The sequence below is a fragment of the Hylaeus anthracinus genome, unplaced genomic scaffold, assembly GCF_026225885.1.
Source record: "Hylaeus anthracinus isolate JK02 unplaced genomic scaffold, UHH_iyHylAnth1.0_haploid 11997, whole genome shotgun sequence".
NCBI lineage: Eukaryota > Metazoa > Arthropoda > Insecta > Hymenoptera > Colletidae > Hylaeus > Hylaeus anthracinus.
This window is the reverse complement of record NW_026534344.1, coordinates 1758205-1777522: the sequence shown is the minus strand read 5'-3', so window position 1 is coordinate 1777522 and position 19318 is coordinate 1758205. Positions and strand designations below refer to the sequence as shown.

At 46.3% G+C, this 19318-nt stretch overlaps 4 protein-coding genes across 4 annotated transcripts; 1 reads left to right on the top strand and 3 right to left on the bottom strand.

The window, feature by feature from the left end:
- The first annotated feature begins 1118 nt into the window (after window positions 1-1118).
- LOC128889178 (vitellogenin-like) lies at window positions 1119-7233 on the top strand. The gene is made up of 7 exons (XM_054146573.1): window positions 1119-1269; window positions 1423-2141; window positions 2216-3139; window positions 3229-4276; window positions 4339-5967; window positions 6038-6465; window positions 6555-7233. Exons 1-7 carry the CDS (start codon window positions 1239-1241, stop codon window positions 7119-7121), a joined length of 5346 nt encoding a protein of 1781 aa, XP_054002548.1. The 5' UTR covers window positions 1119-1238; the 3' UTR covers window positions 7122-7233.
- Window positions 7234-7616: 383 nt separating this feature from the next.
- LOC128889172 (spermatogenesis-associated protein 17-like) lies at window positions 7617-9516 on the bottom strand. Its single transcript, XM_054146557.1, has 4 exons — window positions 9397-9516; window positions 8323-8612; window positions 8185-8266; window positions 7617-8053 (listed from the first exon to the last, which is right to left on the bottom strand). The coding sequence occupies exons 1-4, from the start codon at window positions 9514-9516 to the stop codon at window positions 7769-7771; spliced, it is 777 nt and encodes a 258-aa protein (XP_054002532.1). The 3' UTR covers window positions 7617-7768.
- Window positions 9517-9715: 199 nt separating this feature from the next.
- Window positions 9716-12729, bottom strand: LOC128889186 (uncharacterized). Its single transcript, XM_054146593.1, has 5 exons — window positions 12130-12729; window positions 11420-11607; window positions 11089-11305; window positions 10562-10717; window positions 9716-9898 (listed from the first exon to the last, which is right to left on the bottom strand). The coding sequence occupies exons 2-5, from the start codon at window positions 11587-11589 to the stop codon at window positions 9770-9772; spliced, it is 672 nt and encodes a 223-aa protein (XP_054002568.1). The 5' UTR covers window positions 11590-11607; window positions 12130-12729; the 3' UTR covers window positions 9716-9769.
- Window positions 12730-12769: 40 nt separating this feature from the next.
- On the bottom strand, window positions 12770-19265 carry LOC128889192 (glutamyl aminopeptidase-like). The gene is made up of 16 exons (XM_054146603.1): window positions 18890-19265; window positions 18437-18685; window positions 17953-18117; window positions 17633-17894; window positions 17130-17398; window positions 16804-16938; window positions 16257-16543; window positions 16097-16185; window positions 15422-15549; window positions 15140-15343; window positions 14978-15057; window positions 14591-14742; window positions 14382-14520; window positions 13924-14037; window positions 13661-13769; window positions 12770-13595 (listed from the first exon to the last, which is right to left on the bottom strand). The coding sequence occupies exons 1-16, from the start codon at window positions 19121-19123 to the stop codon at window positions 13449-13451; spliced, it is 2763 nt and encodes a 920-aa protein (XP_054002578.1). The 5' UTR covers window positions 19124-19265; the 3' UTR covers window positions 12770-13448.
- Between the last annotated feature and the right edge of the window lie 53 nt (window positions 19266-19318).

Genomic DNA, 19318 nt, shown 5'->3' with positions numbered 1-19318 from the left:
CCCCTTTTTTTTTGAATAGCGCGACACCGTTTGCACTATTTTACGAAAAGAACGAGGGCTACGTGTCTCCGAATTAATGATAAATTAGTATCGCTTTACTTGGAAATGTGATTAATGAATGTTTCTTTGTAGCTTGATGCGTGGTCGCACGATCGATAAATTATGATCGGAGAAAAGTCCGATGGGAGAATGCTGATACCGCGATATCGTTTCGAAACGTGTTCAATCATGTAATGGAAGTTTGTGAGTTACTATTGCCATGAACTTGTGACCCCACGTGTTACATTTTCATTGCTCGTGCAGATTTTTATGTTTAACTGTTCAGAATATTCGTTTACAATATATTATATTCTAATAGGACGTGAAAATTAAACGCAACATTAGTTATTCAAGCATCAGATTATTCTCTGGGAGAAAGCATGTTGATTTAAAGTTTATACAGTTTGCAGTACGAAAAATTGATTAAAAAGAACCTTTAATGGGAAATTGAAAGGTACTCGGGCCACTCATATTTACCACATAATATTAATAGATTTCCTAAAGCATTCCCTGAAGTGCAAGATTGCAAGACCGAAACTTAATCCATTGTTAATGCAATAATTCACTTGCATAACGATTGATTCTACGTAAAGTGCCGAGATCAAAAGTTGGACATTCCGAATGAAAACTCAAAGATAACCTAACTTAACTTAATATATAAAAAAAAGAGAAACTGGAAACAATTGCCATCGATTTACTCAACACCAGGAAACTTCTGTAGACAACAGTAGTTGTTCCAAGAACTATGACAAAGCTAATTCACCTTGTCATCGTCTCACATTGTCCACTTAAAGTAAACAAATATTATACTTATTATTTCTCTCTGGAATACATTTCTTTATTCAAAATAAGTTTCCACGTCAATTTTACGCACACTATTAGTTCTCCAAAATGAATCATTAAATTCTTAAAGGTGTGCACGACAGAAGATGAAACGTCATCGCAATGGAGCCGGTGCTTCCGTTATTTTCATTTCTGTGACAGGATAGTATTAAAGTCTGATTACCGAGAAAATAGAGCTTGACCTCGCCGATAGATACGAGGATCCCGGGTGAGGATTGATAAAGATGCTTTCGCCGATGAGCAAGTTCAGTTAATGTCTATCGAGATTCATTTTTGCTGACACGATACAATTATATTCATATAAAAGGGGAAGTCTCGCGAGAAGTGTCACATTCTGGTGTTCTACGGCTTGCAATATGTGGCTACCTCTGACACTCTTAATTCTAGGTAAGTGAAAGCATAAACCTCCTAGAACCACTCTCTTCAAGAATCCCAAGCATTCCCAAGTAAATAACTTCTAGTAGATCCCGAGTCTTTAAAGCTTCAGAGATTCATCCAGGTAAACATTGCAGAAGGTGACTAATTTTTCTCGATCCGCAGTTGGAACAGTTTCAGCCGAGTTCGAACATGGTTGGAAGGCTGGCAACGAGTATACCTACCTGGTACGAAGTCGCACGCTGACTGGACTCCATAAACTGTCCGATCAGTACACGGGTATCCTGCTGAAGGCGCTGCTCACCGTCCAAGCGAAGGACGATAACACTCTGGGCGCTGTGGTGTCCAAGTGTCAATATGCGCGCATCCACAAGAGGTTGCCAAACGGTTGGGACTCGGAGATCTCCGACAACATGTTGGAGCTCCGCGACCTTCCCATGTCTGGCAAGCCCTTCGAGATGAAGACCAAGCACGGGGTGATCAGAGACCTGATCGTTGAGAAAGACACCCCGACCTGGGAGGTGAACATGCTGAAGAGCATCGTCAGCCAGCTCCAGGTGGACACTCAGGGCGAGAACGCCATCAGAAGCAAGAGCGTCCAAGTGCCCACGGACGAGGAACCCTACGGCATGTTTCGTGCCATAGAGGACACCGTCAGTGGCAAATGCGAGGTTCACTACGACATCACGCCACTGCCGGAGCACATGCGTCACGTCAAGCCTGAATTGGTCCCGTTGCCTAAACTGAAGGGCGACGGACTGCTCATCGACATCATGAAGACCAGGAACTTTAGCAGGTGCGACCAGAGGGTGGACTACCACTTTGGCATCACTGGCGCGACCAAGTGGGAGCCTGGCTCCAACAACAACGGAAGATTCCTCACGGTGAGTAACTTCGCTCCATAGTATGCAATAAAATGAAGTTGTACATAATATACTCACGGTCTTGATCCTCGCAGAAATCTTCCACGAGCAGAGTGATCATCTCTGGTAACCTGAAACGGTTCACCATCCAATCGTCAGTGACCACCAGCCAGCTGTTAGTCAGTCCTCGCTTCTACGACAACCAAAACGGCATCGTGGTCAGCGTAATGAACCTGACCATCGCGAACATGGAAAGAATGAAGAACCCTTTGCCTTCGCCGCGCCTTCGTGAGTCCACTGGCAACCTCGTCTACGTGTACAACAATCCGTTCTCCGAGAACGAGGAACGCAGATCCAACAAGCGAGTGGAGGCCCTCAACTCGAATCAGATCCTGACCTCTGACAGTAGGGACGCCGTCAGTTCCAGCGAGGAGACGCTCAAGAAGGGCGAGCACCTTCGTCGCCGCGGATCGAAATCGTCCAGCGCCTCTAGCAGCTCCATCTCCAGCAGCGAGGAGCACGAATTCTGGCAGCCCAAGCCCACGCTGGAGGACGCGCCTCGCAATCCTCTCCTGCCCAACTTCATCGGCTACAACGGCAAAGTGATCGACAAATCCGACGAAATCAACATGATCAAGGCAGCCAAGGACCTCGTCGCTCAAATGTCCATCGAGCTCGAAGAGCCCAGCGAGATCCCCAATCACGAGACCCTTGCCAAGTTCACGATCCTCAGCGATCTGATTCGCACCATGAGCAGGAAGCAACTGAAGGAGGTCGAGAAGGACATCCACATGCCGATCAACGAGCTGAAATCGCACGACAAGAGCCAGGCCATCAAGATGAACGCCTGGACTGTGTTAAGGGACGCGGTTACCCAAGCTGGAACTGGGCCAGCTCTGCTGACCATCAAGGACTGGATCATCGAGAGGGACTTGGATGGCATGGAGGCTGCCAATCTCCTCTCGAAACTACCAACCACTGCTCGCACACCCACCGACGAATACATCAAAGTCTTGCTGGTAAGTATCAAACTAAGGTCCCTTTCTCGGGTAGATCTCGAACGATCTGATAATTTCTGATGAGAAGATTCACGAGTTTCGTTTCCCAGGAACTGGCCACCAACCCGAAAGTGAAGAACGAGAGGTTCCTGAACACCACGGCCATCCTGGTGTTCGCTGACTTGGTACGTCTCGCCCAAGTGAACGGCATGACCATCCACAATCGTTACCCAGTGCACACCTTCGGTCGTCTCACCTCCAAACACGACACGGTAGTCGTGGAGAAGTACATCCCGTATCTGGCTCGTGAGCTGACCAAAGCTATCAAGGACGGCGACAGTCCACGCATTCAGACCTACATCGTAGCTTTAGGCAAAATCGGACACCCCAGGGTACTCTCCATCTTCGAGCCCTACCTAGAGGGCAAGGAAACGATCACAGTCTTCCAGAGGACGTTGATGGTGTCCTCCTTGAACAAAATGACCATGATGTTCCCAAAACTGACGCGTCCGATTCTCTACAAGATCTACCTGAACACCATGGAGGCTCACGAAGTTCGTTGCATGGCCGTGTTCCTCTTGATGAAGACCAACCCTCCGTTCAGCATGCTGCAGAGAATGGCCGATTTCACTAATTACGACACTAGCAAGCACGTCAACTCCGCTGTAAAATCCAGCATCATAAGTCTTGCGGGGCTAACCATCCCTGGCAGCGAGGATCTGGCCTACAAGGCTCGTTCCGTCATGAACATGCTCAATCCTGAAGATTACAGCTACCTATACTCTCACAGTACCATCTTCGACAAGGTCGCGGAAGATCAGAACCAGTTCCATCGCATCATCTTGAAGTACATCGGCAGCGAGGACAGCATCACACCGCGTGCCTTTTACTACGGACTTTTCTCCTCGTACGGCGGCTTCAAGACACCTCCCACCGAGATAGTAGGAATGCTGTCCAATATAAAACCTATTTTCCGTATGTTGTTCGATGTCAAAGACGACAAGAGTAACGAGAAACTGAAGACGGAGAAACTCGCAGAAGAGCTGAACATCATGCCCGAAGAGCCGATCCCACTGGAAGGAAACATTTTAATCAACAGCAAATTCGGCTCGGGCTTCTTGCCTTTCAACAAGCCGGAACTCATCAAGATGTTCACCGGTAAGTATCGAATGTCACACTAAACTCGTGGAAGACGATTAATAATTCTCAACTTTTCACAGCGTTCTCGAACAATATGGTACAAACCAACGGTGATTACAAAAGTTGGAGCGAGTTTGCATCGTACGACGTGACCCTCAGCTTCCCTACGGAGACTGGTCTGCCCTTCGTGTTCACCTTCAACATCCCAACGCTGTGGAAGTGCAGCGGCAAGGACACGATTCAAATGAACCAGGGTCTGAACTTGGACGTGGAATCTGACGTCCGTCTGCTCTTCTCGTCCAAGATCCAAGGAAGAATCGGTTTCGTCACCCCGTTCGAGCACGAGCACTTCGTTTCTGGCGTGGACGTTAACCTCCAAACCTACGCGCCCATCAAGGTCAAGCTGGGAGTCGACGTGGAGAAGAAGAACCTGCAAATGAAGATCTGGCCCCTGAAGGGCGAGGAAAAGGCACGGTTGGTGCATTACAGCGTCGTTCCGTACACCTCCAGCCACGACATTCTCAGTCTACGTCCTCTGCTCACGGACAAGAATACTCAGATTGTGCACAGCGGCGAGACAGTAATCGTGTCCAAGCTTGTGCCAACGGAGAACATCGAACCTTTCAGAGTGAGCCTGGAAACTGATAAGACGGTTCCCAAGCTCTTGGACCGGTTCTGGTCTTTCGATGGTGGGGTTAGCTTAGGGTTCCCCTGGACGGTCGTCAATGACGTCTTCTGCAAAACTGATCTGTTCATGAATCTAAAACACGAGCTAAAGGAGCCGATGATCTTCACCGTGGCCTTGGACACGTTGAACATTAAACCTGGTTCAGAGGATCTCAGACAATGGACCCCCATCGCTACGACCGTGGAACCATCCGACAAGAAGGCAGACAGCGTAGACCGTAGGAAACAGTTCCTGAGGGAGGTGAGCAAAGGTGTGAAGGCAGCCAAGGCGACAGTGGTAGACCTGCAGCTGCGACTACCGGGTGATCTCGAGTCTGACAACGTCATCACCATCGCCTGGACAGACAGCGTCGCCGACAACAAGGAACGATCCCTCTTCTACTGGCACACCAAGGTGCCCAGCCTGGACATACAGTACGAAGTCTGCGCAGCTGCTCAGACTGTCTCCACTAGCAACATCCTCCCGTCCTACGAACACGTCATGATGACCATCCCCAAGAAGGAATTCGACATCGCCGTTCGTTACGGAAAGACTTGCTCCGAGAACAAGGAGATCAACATCCAAGGCAAGCTCACCCAGAGCACAGAGATGAAAGAGAAGGTCAAGACGTCCGCCATGGTCAAGGAGTGCCAGGGACAGATGAAGCACGGCAACAAGATCCTCAAAGCCTGCCAGAAGGCTGCCAGTCTCGCCATGCTGTTGGACGAGGTCGACGTTTCGCTGGACATACCAGACAAATCTCTTTTGGAGCTTGCCGAAACGGCCGTAGGACTCGTCGCTGTCAGTGACTACGTCGACAGTCGCATAGCTGTCGTAAAGCCGCAGAACGCTGGCAAGAAGAAGATCGACATCAAAGCCAGGCTCTCGAACAATCTCCAATCTGCTGACGTGTTGGTGGAGACTTCCAGTATGGACGCGATGTTCAATAAAATAGACTTGAGTCCGATGCAAATCACCAGTGAAGACCTTGAGTCTGCCAACGGGAATCTTAACGAAATGATTGACCACGATGGACTGGACCGTAAGTATCGGCGGAGTCTAAGTTCAGTTTTGCGAAGAAACCACTTTTTAACCACGGTTTTTACTTTTAGCATCCTGTACCTTGGACAAAACGCGAGTGGAGACCTTTGACGGCAAGGATTACCCTATGAGACTCGGCAACTGCTGGCACGTGGTGATGACCACCTTCCCGACACTCGACCCTGTCGACCGCAGCGAGAAACTTCGTATTCCCAAAGAAATGAGCGTGACCATCCTCGCCAGAGAGACGGAAGACGGACGCAAGGCGATCAAGATTCTCCTCGGCAACCAAGAGATCCTGCTTCTGCCAGGTGATTCCCAGCCCAAGGTCAAGCTGAACGACAAAGACATCGAAATCACCAAGGATAAAAGCTACCAAGAAAGACGGAACGATGAGATCATCTTCGAGATCGTCAGGCTCGCTGACGACTCCATTGGCGTCATCTCTGACGAACACGACATTCACCTTGTCTACGATGGACAACGCATGTCGATGAAGGTAAGGGTGGTTTCGGGTAGTGGTAGAAGATTAAGTGACCTCACCTATCTTTCAGTCACCCTCAAATCTAATTCACGTCTAATCCACAGGCATGGGTCATGTACCGCAACTCTATCCGCGGTCTCTGCGGCAACTACGACGGCGACGCCACGAACGACTTCTGGGCCCCGAAGAACTGCATCATGAGGAGACCAGAGGAGTTCGTTGCTGCCTACGCCCTGACCAAGAACCAATGCGAGGGTGAAGCCCTGGAGATGGCCAAGAAAGTCCATAAATTCGAGTGCATGCGTCAGGTGAGGAACCGCCCGAGCAACGTCATCAGCGACGTCGACGCTGGAAGGACGAACGAGGAGATCCAGAAGTGGGGCTACCACAAGGAGCTACAGTCCACCAACAAACGTTGCAACGTCCACAGGACCAAGGTGATCGAGATGGACGACAAGATCTGCTTCTCGATACGACCAATCGCCGAATGCTCAGCTTCCTGCACCGCCACCGAGACCAAGTCGAAGAACTACGAATTCCACTGCATGGAGAGGAACGAGGCGTCCCTGAGCATGCAGAAGAGGGTCGAGAAGGGCGCGAACCCTGACCTCAGTCAGAAACCAGTCTCCATGACGAAAGCAGTCAATACTCCTCTTGCGTGCAAGGCGTGATGCATGCATAACTGACGCTGTTAAACGGAAACGTCTGTATCCAGTACCCGCTATTTTATTTGTACGTAGGATACGACGCGATATGTATTAATAAAATTTACCGTTTCCAGTAGCATTGTATCTTGTTCCTTTCCATCTTTTATCTCCTATTTAGATTCGTGGAATTTAGTTGGTAGATTCTGTAGTTGATCGTGGGGGAGAAGAGTTGTGATCTTGGAGATAATAAAAGGGGTCGTTTAGCTATTAAAACTCAACTGGTTGATTGGGGAGTGGAGATTCCAGATGATTAGGTCGAGTAGACGACGTCGTGAATGGGACACTTGAGGCGAAGTCGATCTAGGTGGCAGTCCATCTTCTTTATCTTGTGGTAGAGCTGGTTGGTCCCAGCGCAGGGGTCCTGCAAATCCAGCTTCTTTTTAGAGCGACAAGTGCTTTGCCTTTTCGTCGAGGGTACTTTGTACCGATTGTGCAAGGAAGCCTCTTGGTACGCCTGGTTCGATTTTCGAGATATCTTCTCCTGGTCCTCGTAAGGGTAACCTGAAGATTTCGCGCTACTCAGAATCTTTGGAACTTTGATCTTTAAAGTAGCCGATTCGCCATTGGGTAATAAAAGAGCAGCCGAAAGAGTTTAAATATCGTTGCAGAAATTAGACACAGGAGATTATCGTCGTACTTCTAAACACTGGCATGTCACCAGCTTGCAATCTCCTCTCCATCTCGCGAATCTCCTTTTCGCATCTTTCGTAATAGGTCCCACGGAAGACTAGCGATGGTTTAGGGTCAATTTTACAATCGCAACAGCGGGTACCCTTCTTCCCTGTGTAGTGTCTAAACTCGAAGCACTTCAGCATCTCTTCGATGAAGGTGAAACGAGTCTTGTCGATCCTGGTGAGCACTCCTGGCTGCTGTTTCGTTCTCAGTAAATGGTGGAGCTGTTCAGAGTTTGTTATGCAAGGTGTACCGAGGTTAACTTGAAGGTGTAGCTAAGTTAAAAGTGTTTCTAACACGTGTTTCTAACGGAACCCTCTTTAGAGGAAGACGTGTTGGAATAGATCTTGCATACTTTGAAGAGTATGAACAGCGTCCACTGCATCGACTCGCGTTCCATAGCACGTTCAGCGTATTCGATCTCGTCGCACCTGAACCTAAACGAAAGTTATAAATACACAAGAAGCATCGAGATGTTCCATCGAATACCAACTTCTTCATGTCTTCCACGGTTTGGTCGTTCTTGGCGTAAACAGTCTCGAGCCATCGGCGCATTTTTGGTATGTCGAGGACTGTTTTCCTGACCCAGTAACCACGCCAGACGGCTTGGATCGTCGTCGCCATTCGATCGTAGTAATCTTGCCACATTTTATGAACACGCTCGACCAGGTATCTATCAGCGAAAATCCTGACACAGTAGCCGCGCCAATGGCGCTGGATGACGATGGCGCTCCCGTGCAGCAGCCTGTGATGGTTTCGAGTGAGGATTCCACGAATCCACGCCTAAAATGGAAACCAAGTATCAGAATAAAAATCTTACAATCGTTAGTTTTCTTAAACAAGCCTTGGAAACCTTCGTCCAAGGTTGTGGGAGGTGGTATTTTAATTATTCCTGAACTGGAATGTGTACAGCTTGGAATTTGTATGGATCACGAGGAAATGTCGAGTACTCGTAAAGTTGATTTCTTAATGAGAAGCGACCAGATCGTCCATTCTAAAATCGAGAGGGGCGCGACACTAACTCCTTGGATCGTACACAGCATTGTGTGTCACGATCTTGACCTTAAATAATCGATAACTCGGCGACCAGCTCCCGTTACGACACTCGAGGCTTTATTATTAGTGAGGCTTGCATCGCGTTCGAGGGAGAACGATAACTTCTGCAGGAGCGGTTTGTTATCGAGCGCGGGGTCATCTTTTGCATGCTTGTTCACTGGGGACCCAGAGATGGGTGGAATAATCCAGATAAATATTTGAGAGAATCGCCTGGACGTGAATTTGGAGTAACGATTAAAGATACGATTGGTTTTATTCGTTCGATAAAAGTTATTGTTCGAACGCAGCAGTCGGAAAATACATTAAAAGAAATTACAACATTATAAGTTTGAAAGGTTATCCGAGGAACTCGACGAAACGAACGTGTTTAATAAATATAGTGCTTTCATTCATCATTGATTACTCGAGTAAAGTTTTCCCTGCTCCTATCGCGACCACATTCGAATCGCGAAAAAACAATGAAGTATATCCTGCAATTTGTCCACGGTTTCTGGGTTCGATCATGATTAACCTGTATCTTTTTTGCAGCGATGAAATGCTCGCGTCTGATGAATTCTGCGTGGTCGTCTCTGCGTTTGATTTCCTCCTGGAGCTCGACAAAGTCTGTCTCGAAAATCAACATGGACGCCATCGCTTAAGATTCCGAAGACTTTAGTAATCACACGAGCATTACTCGAGGCCTCAGACGGTTCCGAATGCTGTCGCGTGAACGTTGCCACAGGTATTTGTCAAATTCATCTTCTGGGTCCATACTTGTAATAATATAACACACGTTACAAGGGTGAAACGCCCGGCCGCGAAATAAGAAGCTTAACAATAATGGCAATAAATAATTTATTCGCTGGTACATTTCGATGACGTTGTTTATGGTGTATGTTTTGTCTTCACAGGATCCCGATGTACAGCAGGACAACGAAGAGGGACGTGGAGACGAACATGAGAGTTGCTGCTGCTGCGGCCGCCACCATGTTCTTCTTTTTGTGGGACTTTGCCACGTAGAAGTTTTTTCGAGACTGGACAAGGAAATTTAAATGTGAAAACACATGCTTGGTAATAGTAATACTTCTGTGCGCGCGTGTGTGTGATATTTTTAAATATGTTTTCAAACTCCGAATTTTTTCAGACCTCTAGAACATCACTTTTATAAACATTACATTCTACTGTATTCGATAAAAATTGCTACTCATAAATGCACCGTTTTAACGAGATATATTTAAAGAATATAAACTTAATCTTACTCTAGGGGACGATACTTTGCTTCAAAAAATGTTCCCCGTTGATGATGGTGTCTGTAGTTTTGAATGCTACGCAGAAAGTTCGCAGAATTTTGAGTGGCGATAAAAGCGAACGTCGAGCCGCGACTGTGCGTTTAGTGGGTCGTGACCCGTTAATCGTTGCCCGATATTGGCATAATTAACGGCCCTCGGTATCTGTTCAGGGTTTATAAATAAAACGAGCGTAATCACGACTACCCCTTGGGAAATAAACGATTTCAACGCTACTAGCTGGGGTCGTATTTGCGAGATGTAAGCACCGTGCGCGTGCGTGGTCATTGAATGAAAATACTTTTCTGCTCGCGATTCAATCACGGGATCCTTGCTCGCGATACGTGTTATCGAGCCGGGATCGGAAAATGAAAGTTTGATCGATAGATCGTCGCGAATTGCCGCGATTACCATTATTTGCAGACTCTGGGTCTTTCGAACGAGATCGTCCAGCCTTTCGCCCCTGTCCATGAGCTTCTGCACTCCGTCCATCAAGGCCTTGCGAATTTCTGCCAGCTCTCCCTCCAGCCTTGGAATTATGTCGGGCTCTTGTCGATTGTACTCCTCCTGAAATAATCATTAATTAATGTACCAAAATTGAGGCTGTGCTTTCTCGCGATTAGTATGCGTTACGTCTCTTGGCTTGGAACACTCATTCTATCGTTACTTTTGGGGTTTACATCGGAAAATAGTCCTGTTCATAGCAAAATATTACCCCAACCTTGATTGCTCTGAAAAGAAGCCAAATCTACCCTCGTTATTTATTTGATTTTTCAGGTCACGAGCATCAGTGACAATTTCACAAATGAAAAGTGTTCACTGGATCCCCCGAGTGGCATTAACGAACGTAAAAGTGATAGTACTCTAGGGTTAATCGTACGTCGTGGTTACGGTCACGATTAGGTCAACACGTCTTCAGATTAAAGGGACGAACGTACGACTATCTTCTTCAGCGGCTTGGAAAGGTCGATGACAGCGAGATTGGACAGGTCCGTCGACAGGTCTGCTATGATGGGCAGCTCCCTATACACGCTACGCAATTTTTCCAGGAACACGTGGACGCAGGACTCCAGGGTGGCTGCTGAAGCAGGACACTCTGGCTTGGAGGTCAGACAGACGTAGTGCAGCTCGCTTATCAGCACGTGCACGGTGTACCTGGTGGAAAGAAGGATTTCCAAACGGTATTCTTCGGAAACATGGATCCAATATTGTTTTGGAAAATCGTTAGAACGCTTCAATGAAACCACGATTAAATAATACTGTGCTTACTTGCCCCGATCGAGGCTGATCTTGTCGTTTTCCAGGGGTTTCAGTCCATCCACGGTGCTAAGGGCGATCGCCCTGTGAGCCGGGTCCTGCTTGGAAGGATAATCCGCGACGATTTTGCACCCTGACTTCTCCCAGAACGCCACCAACGCGTAATGCACACTCTTGTTCATCCTGGACGCTGAAGAACACTGACACAAGTTTGCAGTAAACAGATAGTTGATGAAAGAAGCGTGTAGAAGTAGAGAAAGTAGAAGCTCGAAATGTCAGAACGAGTAGTATAGAATGCAAACGCTCGACCGACGTTTCAAAAGTCCAAAATAGAGATTGGGGTATCTTCAAGAACGATATGAATGATCAAACAACGAGTGGTCAATTTAAATGAATTTTACTCGCTGTGTTGAAAGCACAATAAATGTTTCAGAAGTTCAAAATGAGAATTATGTTACGGGAATGCACGAGGGATAATACGAATTATTAAAAATAGAATCTACATAGAAAAAAGTGGAGGAGTAAACACCCGATGTCCTCGTGGGAAAGAAGGAGATCAAGAGCACCTTCTTTTAATTCTTTTCTCTTATGATAATCAAGTTTCATTTAAATTGAACATTCATCCAACCCTCGTCTCCTTCCGTCATTCACTTGTCACGAATTTTTCTGTCTTCGTCCTGCCATCCTGGCGTCACTTAATTGCGTTAATTTCAAACGTTTACCTTATCAGCCAGGTTCGATGCAACCACAACGTGACCTGGACGGGTGCTTGACGGCGTGGACGGCTCCAAAAATCGACGTGCGTCGACTTTGGCAACAGGAGCACTCGCGTCGCGGACCGCGGAGGATCATTCGCGAACGGATGACGGATAGTCTCTAATCAGCGTTTGTCTTGAAGCTCGGGCAAACATAGTCGTCCGCTGTTTACCAGTCGGTGAATCGACGATGCGTAACGAAAGAAATTTCGATAAACCTGATAACTGCGACGTGAAACGACGTTCCGCGACCACGACTGGTCAATATCTGACTCTGATTTTTTTTTTTAAGACAGACCTGCCGCGGTGAAGAACGAACTCGATTCGTCGATTAGATAGGTCCACGGATAACGCTCTGAGAATTTTTGAGCTACGAGACTTACAAGCACTCGTACAAGTGCTCGTAATTTAAACTTCTTAGGCTCGTTTCGTTAATTCAGTTTGCGTTTAATGTGACAGGTTGCATGCACGGCGAAGTGATAAGGCTAATAATAACGTGATCGTACGCGATTATCGGCTGATCGGGTGCAAAAACAAAACAGGAATCATAAGTAACTTGTAAATAGGTATGCTACAGCCGTACAGAAAATTATTCAGACGTCATCCACGCATACTATTACTCGATGCTCGTTGGGTTATGTATTCCAGACTAATTTAATGTCAGATTTATTTGATCGTAATTTCATCGAACAAGTTAACCGAAAATTGAAAGGAAAATACTCATCCGTTTTAGTATTTACTTATCGACACTGTCAACTTACAAGCTACAAGTGAGTCGTTACAGTAAACAGTCCAATAGTTCTGTTCCGCGCTGAATTAAATTACAAGCTACAAATCTCGATATATCAAGCGACAGTTGCTCTCAGAGATTATGTTCCTGTTGGAAAATATCGGTCGCGTATCTTCGAAAGAAGTCGTAAAGCGATAATCTAAACTCTGGATCGCTACTTGTACCCTGCCTGGTTTAATCATGGCCGATAATAGATCCCGAAATACGCTTTTAAACAAATATTGCTCACAGATACAGCAGTATCGAGCAGCGAAGAACTCTAAATCAGAGGTGGATGTAATTATTCTTCCTTTAACCCACAATAAGAGACAATGTTTCATCCAGTATTCACCAAACGAGGTTCGCGTGCCATAATCGGGGTAAATCGCCACACCTTCCTTTTAATCTGCATCCATTACTCGAATAAAATGCTCACACATCGCTGCGGTTCAAATTGAATCGCAGCCAGCCTCTGTTCGCCCCGCATTTTCGCGATCCGCGATCGGAAACGCGAGGTTTAATCGAAGCCATTGGCCGCCAGCCACCGATCGATGTTTTGCACGTTCGCGTCCAGCCATTTGATGCTGTTTTCAATCTCCTCGATAGCGTTTCTCTTTGTGCTCTCGGTTACTCCCAGCTCGTGCTCCAGAAAGAATCGTCTGGCCTGCGAAATAAATCTCACGGGCGAAACTTGCGCATCGTACCCAGAAAACGAAAAAAGGGATTTACCTCTTGGAGCATCTGGCGGTCCTTGAAGGACGAGACGATAGCGACTACGGCTTTTCCCAAAGAGTAACCGTTGGTGTTGTACTCCGCGACGAGGCTCGTCCATCGAGATCTGCAAGATTAATTTATCCATAAGATTTCGACGAGGTAAAGGTGATCTGATTAAACTTAGCATTCGTGGCAATAGAATGCTAAGAAAGCATCTCGAGTTGCTAGTAAATACCAAAAAGAAACACCTCGAGTGCGAAGGGTTATTAAATTGATACCGTATGAAATTCCAGGCTACGTCCACTCCCGCGGGATTCATGGCGACTTTGATCAACACGTCGGTAAAATCTTGTTTGCGTACCAAGTTCCCGTCGGTGGCGCGTTCAAGGTATCTAACAGATAAGGAGACGTAACAATGCCCGGGACGAAATATATAAGGTGATTTTCGTGCTTAGAAATGAATAAAATATTGTAGGATAAAATTCTTTCTCGAGCGACTTTCTTTTCGAGGAAATAGATTTCGCAGCCTGCTTGTTAGATACAATTTTCTGAAATTCTATCGAATCAATCCGATCGTGAATGTTCCATTTTACAAAGCCCAAGTGTCGTTAAATGGCTGATGATTCTATCCGCCACAATAGATCCTCCCGTGGAACGCACTAGGAGTATTTGATGATCCAATGTGGAATCACCCGATGTTCAAGATAATTAGCTTACGAATGGTTTTCAGACGAACCGATTAAGGGTGTCTTTATCTCGAATGGCGGTCAGTCCGATAATCAAGCGTTCCTTTTCCTGAGCGTCGTTCTCCATCGCTAATAGCCGCGACATGTTTTCAAATATCGATCCAACGTCATCCGACTGCGTGACGAGGCCTATCGCGGCATTACACCGTGAATAATAAAGAAATCGGGCGGACAATATTTACGAACGATTCCCCCTTACCGAACGTGTAAACGATAGACCGAATATCGGCTGGCAACGTTTGTTTGCCATTCTTGTTCGCGAGGAACTTTCTCAGCTTCCTTCCAGCGGTATCGAGGCAGTGTTTGTGAGCCACGCTGCAGGCTGCATTCAGCACCAGCACGCCCAGTTCTCTTGAAACGAATCGAAAGACCTTCCCTTAATTAAAGCACCAGACCGAGCGGAATGTTTGTTTCCTTAACAAGGAATGATACTGGGAACCAACTGCTCGGTACAACAGTTTCAACCACTGTTCATTTAATTTGTCATTCACTAGTTCAAAGTGAAATCATAATGTTTGGAAAGATTTGACTCTAGAATAATTTCAAGGAATACGATGATTAATTTGGTAATAATAGATAAACTAACCTCTTGACGAACAACTTCTCCTCGTGGATATTCCATCCGACTCTGTGGTAGATTTTATCAACGAGCCTCCTCGCGTAGGACTGAAGAGCCCGAAAAAAATTCGATTTTCCATCGTCACTCATAGAATGAAAGTTATGTGAACGATTGGGAGATGCGTTTTACCTGAAAACGTTCGTGTACGCGGGTCCTGGCCAGCAGTCTGTTCATTTGCGTGAACCATTCGACGGCCACGGCCCAGGGCTGATAAGCCGTTTCGATCGCGAGATAAGAGGTCAAGTTCATCGCCGCGGAGTAACGCAAATCGGCGGCCCCCGCCAAAAGAAAAGCATCGTGCAACAAGTCTGCTCTGTCCACGGGGCTCAATGTCTGCGGTAATCAGAAACGAACGGCCGTTAAAAACTAACAGCTGCTAGCCTAGATCGTGACGGATATCTTAACACGTACTCGATGGTCTTTGGACAATAAATCCCTAAACGAGCGCCACGCTTCTTCCGTGTAATTGACGACGTAATACCCGATCGATCCGTGGTTCAGTTTGATCCAATCAACTGGCCTCTCCAGCGACAATTCCACTGAAAAGTTTGTGGTTCGAATTAGTGACAAATTTTAATGGTTTTCGATAAGCTTGAGGAAAGTTTAAAACTTAGAGTGGGACATTCCTGGTGGTGATTAGAGTATTTCATTTACTTGGAGCGTGTTTTGGAGAGTGTGTTTTGCCTCGACTTCAGGGACATATTCTAGGCGTATCGGTGGCCATCAGATAAAGAAATATGAACGATAAGACCATTGTCTGTTGGTGATATATATTAATTGTTTACGATAAACGTTGGAATCCTGATTAAAATCGTGTCACGGGTGTTGGCTTGGATCGAAAACAGGTGAAACGTTGTAATTATATGACTGATCTCTTTCTTGTCGTCTCAAATATTTATAACAAAGTTTACTTCGTCCTTTTGAACAATTTTCCACCTTAAGTAGGACACGACTATTAATATTCCCTTCTTTAGCCCCGGAAGCGTCTGTACAAGAGCATCCACCGTCGGAATTAAACAAATGCTCGAATCGTCACCATGAAAGTCGTAGTTTAACGGAGAATAGTTTCCCGCAGGCGGCCATTACCGCAAGAATAATTCGCGATGAACCAGTCGAGCTTGACGCCGTTCCTTCTGCTCGTTATGTATTTTATGGGAATGGTCCAGCTTCCGCTGCTATAAACGAAAACGATATTCCTCCGTGGACGCTGAGTCTATTTTGCATTTACGATTTCCACGGTACGTACTCTCGTATTTCGAGCAGTTTCTTGCTCGTCGTGAAACGCTGCTGGGAGAGCCTGAAGAACTTCTTGCCGTGCGGAACGACATTGACCATTGGAAACCCAGCGAGCTTCGTCCATCGATTCATGAAGTCGACGATATCGACGTCGTTGCGAGTCTTGTTGCTCAAGAGCTCGAACAACTCGCGCGACTCCGCGTTTTTGAATCGATAATTGTCTAGGTAGCTTCTGACACCTTGGACGAACCTCGAATTGCCTATTGCGTCCTCCAGCATTCTGATCACAGCTGCTGCCTGGGGCGCAGGTCGATTTTATCGATTAAATCGAAGGACAGCGCTCGAAAGTGGTCATTTTTGATATTGGAAGGGTGTAGAATGCGTTAGTTTGGGTGCAGGTTGTGATACTTAAAGAGAGAGGTAGGCGAAATTCCATTGACAAGACTGAACTAAGATCGGGGCAAAAACCCGTGGTTGTAGACAAATTTTGTTTACAAAGAGTACCAAAAGTGGTCATTTTCGAGCATCTTTGCATCATTCGTAGGAACGTTTGAGACCTTCTGATAGGAAATTCGATCAAACATCTCCTCGATCTCCTCAGGGTCCTCGACGCGCTTCACGATAGCACGAGCACGTGACCTGCTGTCGTGTTTCATGGAGACATACTTGGTGTGCAAGGGAAAGGAGTCCATCTATCACGAAACGAGGATAAGAGAAAATGTAGTTACGCTTTAAACTAATACTTTCTTCTCAAAGAAAATCTCTGCTAGCTTAAAAGAATTGTTTCTTTCATTTACTAAAAAGTAATTCGTCACCTTGCTCCTTTGAACATCATACAAACTAGTAGGGGGTGTATCACTGTGTAAATTTGAAGGTCATGGACCTCGTTCCATTCGGGAAAGACGTAGTCCACCGCCATGTGCTCCATGTAAGTCGCGAATCCCTCGTTCAGCCAGAGATCGTTCCACCACCTCATGGTGACCAGATTGCCGAACCACATGTGCGCCAATTCATGGGCCACCGTCAAGCTGACGCTCCTCGTGTTCAGACAGGAGCTGTCGTTCTCACTATGAAGGAGCTCCGTTTCGCGAAACGTGATCAGACCCCAGTTCTCCATAGCTCCAGCACCGAAGTCAGGTATGGCGACCATATCTGACCATTAAACACATTTTTCCACTTGATTCTATCCGAAGAATTTCTCATTTGTGAGGGAAACATTTGGCTGAACGAAGAGTCCAAGTTGAACTGGATTTTACGTAGATGGAGTTGAGCATTCAATTTGTTTTAATATAAATATTTAAATATAAGAAACTGTCCTAATGTTCCACCCAAGTTCCCCGAGAACTTTTCGTTCGACCCTAACAAATTGACCATCTCTGGAATTACCGAGTTTGGGCAGTGGGTAGTCGATATTGAAAACGCTCAAATAGTACTCTATCACGCGAATGGCGACGTTCAGGGCGAACGTCCCCTTGTGTTTGTACATGGGTCTGGCACATACGTTCAGGGGAACCATGGTTCCGTTCAACAAGGTCGTGTTGGCTCCCAAACAGTCGAAGTCGCTTGCGAGGAAGGCGACGAGGTAAGTGGACATGGGAGGCGTAGGATCGAAATACGTGATTGTTTCGGTATTCGTCGTCTCCACCTTCTGCGATGGAATTATTCCCGAGTATTTCCTCGATAACAGACCGCGATAATTCACTTACCGCGACTGGCATGTTAGATAATGCATGGTAGGAAGGTTTCTCCGAGTGGAGGAGCCGCACGACAAACGTGGACTTGAAGCTTGGCTCGTCGAAGCACGGAAACGCTTCTCTCGCGTAGAGTGGCTCGAATTGCGTTACTGCCAGTTTTCTATAACGTTGGCAACACTTGTATCGCTCGATAAAAATACTTTGATTCGATGGCCTTTGGCTATCTCGCACGGTGAAGTTTGAAAATTCCTGAAGACTGATCTCCGAGACGTTCCAGAAAGGAAAACGAAGTAGCGATTTTGAGCGATGGTACTTTGCCAATGGGTACTTGACAAACAACATTTGCTTGTCAAATTAAAAGAGATACAAGAGGAACGTTAGCATTGCAAAGCAGGAGAATCGATACGAGACATAAGTAGGGAGTTATAGAAGAGGGAAATGAATGAAAAGAATTCTTCGATGAATATCGAACTTGCGATTCTTATTATTACCTGACCGAGTGGTCGAGGTCAGTGTACTTGCTCAGGTAGAATCCCTTGATTTTCCCCTTCAGGTCGCCGCTGAAATTCATTTTTAGGACGTATTTTCCTACAGGGATGACTCTGAACGTTTTAATCACTAACATTTCACGCTTGTCCACTGGCAGCACAGACTTTATTGGGACTTCCGTTCGCCATTTTCCCGAGTACAGTTTGGTCGACGAAATAGTTAGATTTTTTGAATGCAAGGCGATGTAGTTTTGAGGCTTTGGAGGAATTAAATGGAGTTACGTTCGCTTTGACGATGAAACATAATTACAGATGATCCGAGCTGGACCAGTGTTTCTCAAAGTGTGGTTCACGAGTCGTTGGATGTAAAAATTAAGTAACGGAGGAAAATAATATCAGCTCCGTGGAATTTTGAGAAACCCTGACCAAGACAATGTCTTCCTAACATCGAGGTCACTGACCCTGAGTATATCGATATCGATACCGATAGACCCATGAAACTCGTCCTTTCGAAAATCAGTCGAAATTGCTATAACGTATCTGCTGGGAAGCACATCCTCGGACAGACGTTTCTCGATGTCCATGGTCTCGTTGTGACGTCGATTAGAATTCCTCTTAAACGCTCTATCGGCCAGTGTGCGATCTTCCATCTTCGTTAAAACTACTACAATTAAGATAAATCTCCAGTTAGTCATTCTGGCTTCGGAATAGAGGCTGTCTGTTCTTTCGTTTTTTATCTCGTCCAAGTCTCCGAGATTGGACCGAAAAATCAGTCTCTGTTTATTCGAGTCTTAATAGATCCTCTCGACGCGGGTTGAGATCGGCGGCCTTGACGAAATATTTGATGCAATCGAATATGACGAATCATGACAAAGCATTCGCGTAACCAC

Bases quoted from the DNA above. Each gene is read 5' to 3' on its own strand.
- LOC128889178 (XM_054146573.1), top strand. From the start codon at position 1,239: ATGTGGCTACCTCTGACACTCTTAATTCTAG. The intron at 1,270-1,422 runs GTAAGTGAAAGC...CTCGATCCGCAG, and splicing joins TCTGACACTCTTAATTCTAG to TTGGAACAGTTTCAGCCGAG. The intron at 3,140-3,228 runs GTAAGTATCAAA...TTCGTTTCCCAG, and splicing joins AATACATCAAAGTCTTGCTG to GAACTGGCCACCAACCCGAA.
- LOC128889172 (XM_054146557.1), bottom strand. From the start codon at position 9,516: ATGGCGTCCATGTTGATTTTCGAGACAGACTTTGTCGAGCTCCAGGAG. The intron at 8,613-9,396 runs GTTAATCATGAT...TTTCCATTTTAG, and splicing joins TCGCTGCAAAAAAGATACAG to GCGTGGATTCGTGGAATCCT. The intron at 8,054-8,184 runs GTATGCAAGATC...AACTCTGAACAG, and splicing joins CGCTGTTCATACTCTTCAAA to CTCCACCATTTACTGAGAAC.
- LOC128889186 (XM_054146593.1), bottom strand. From the start codon at position 11,589: ATGAACAAGAGTGTGCATTACGCGTTGGTGGCGTTCTGGGAGAAGTCA. The intron at 11,306-11,419 runs GTAAGCACAGTA...TCTTTCCACCAG, and splicing joins ATCAGCCTCGATCGGGGCAA to GTACACCGTGCACGTGCTGA. The intron at 9,899-10,561 runs GTAATCGCGGCA...TTCCTTGTCCAG, and splicing joins CCCAGAGTCTGCAAATAATG to TCTCGAAAAAACTTCTACGT.
- LOC128889192 (XM_054146603.1), bottom strand. From the start codon at position 19,123: ATGACTAACTGGAGATTTATCTTAATTGTAGTAGTTTTAACGAAGATG. The intron at 18,686-18,889 runs GTCAGTGACCTC...ATTCCTCCAAAG, and splicing joins TCGATATCGATATACTCAGG to CCTCAAAACTACATCGCCTT. The intron at 14,038-14,381 runs GTTCGTCTGAAA...CTTATCTGTTAG, and splicing joins GATAAAGACACCCTTAATCG to ATACCTTGAACGCGCCACCG.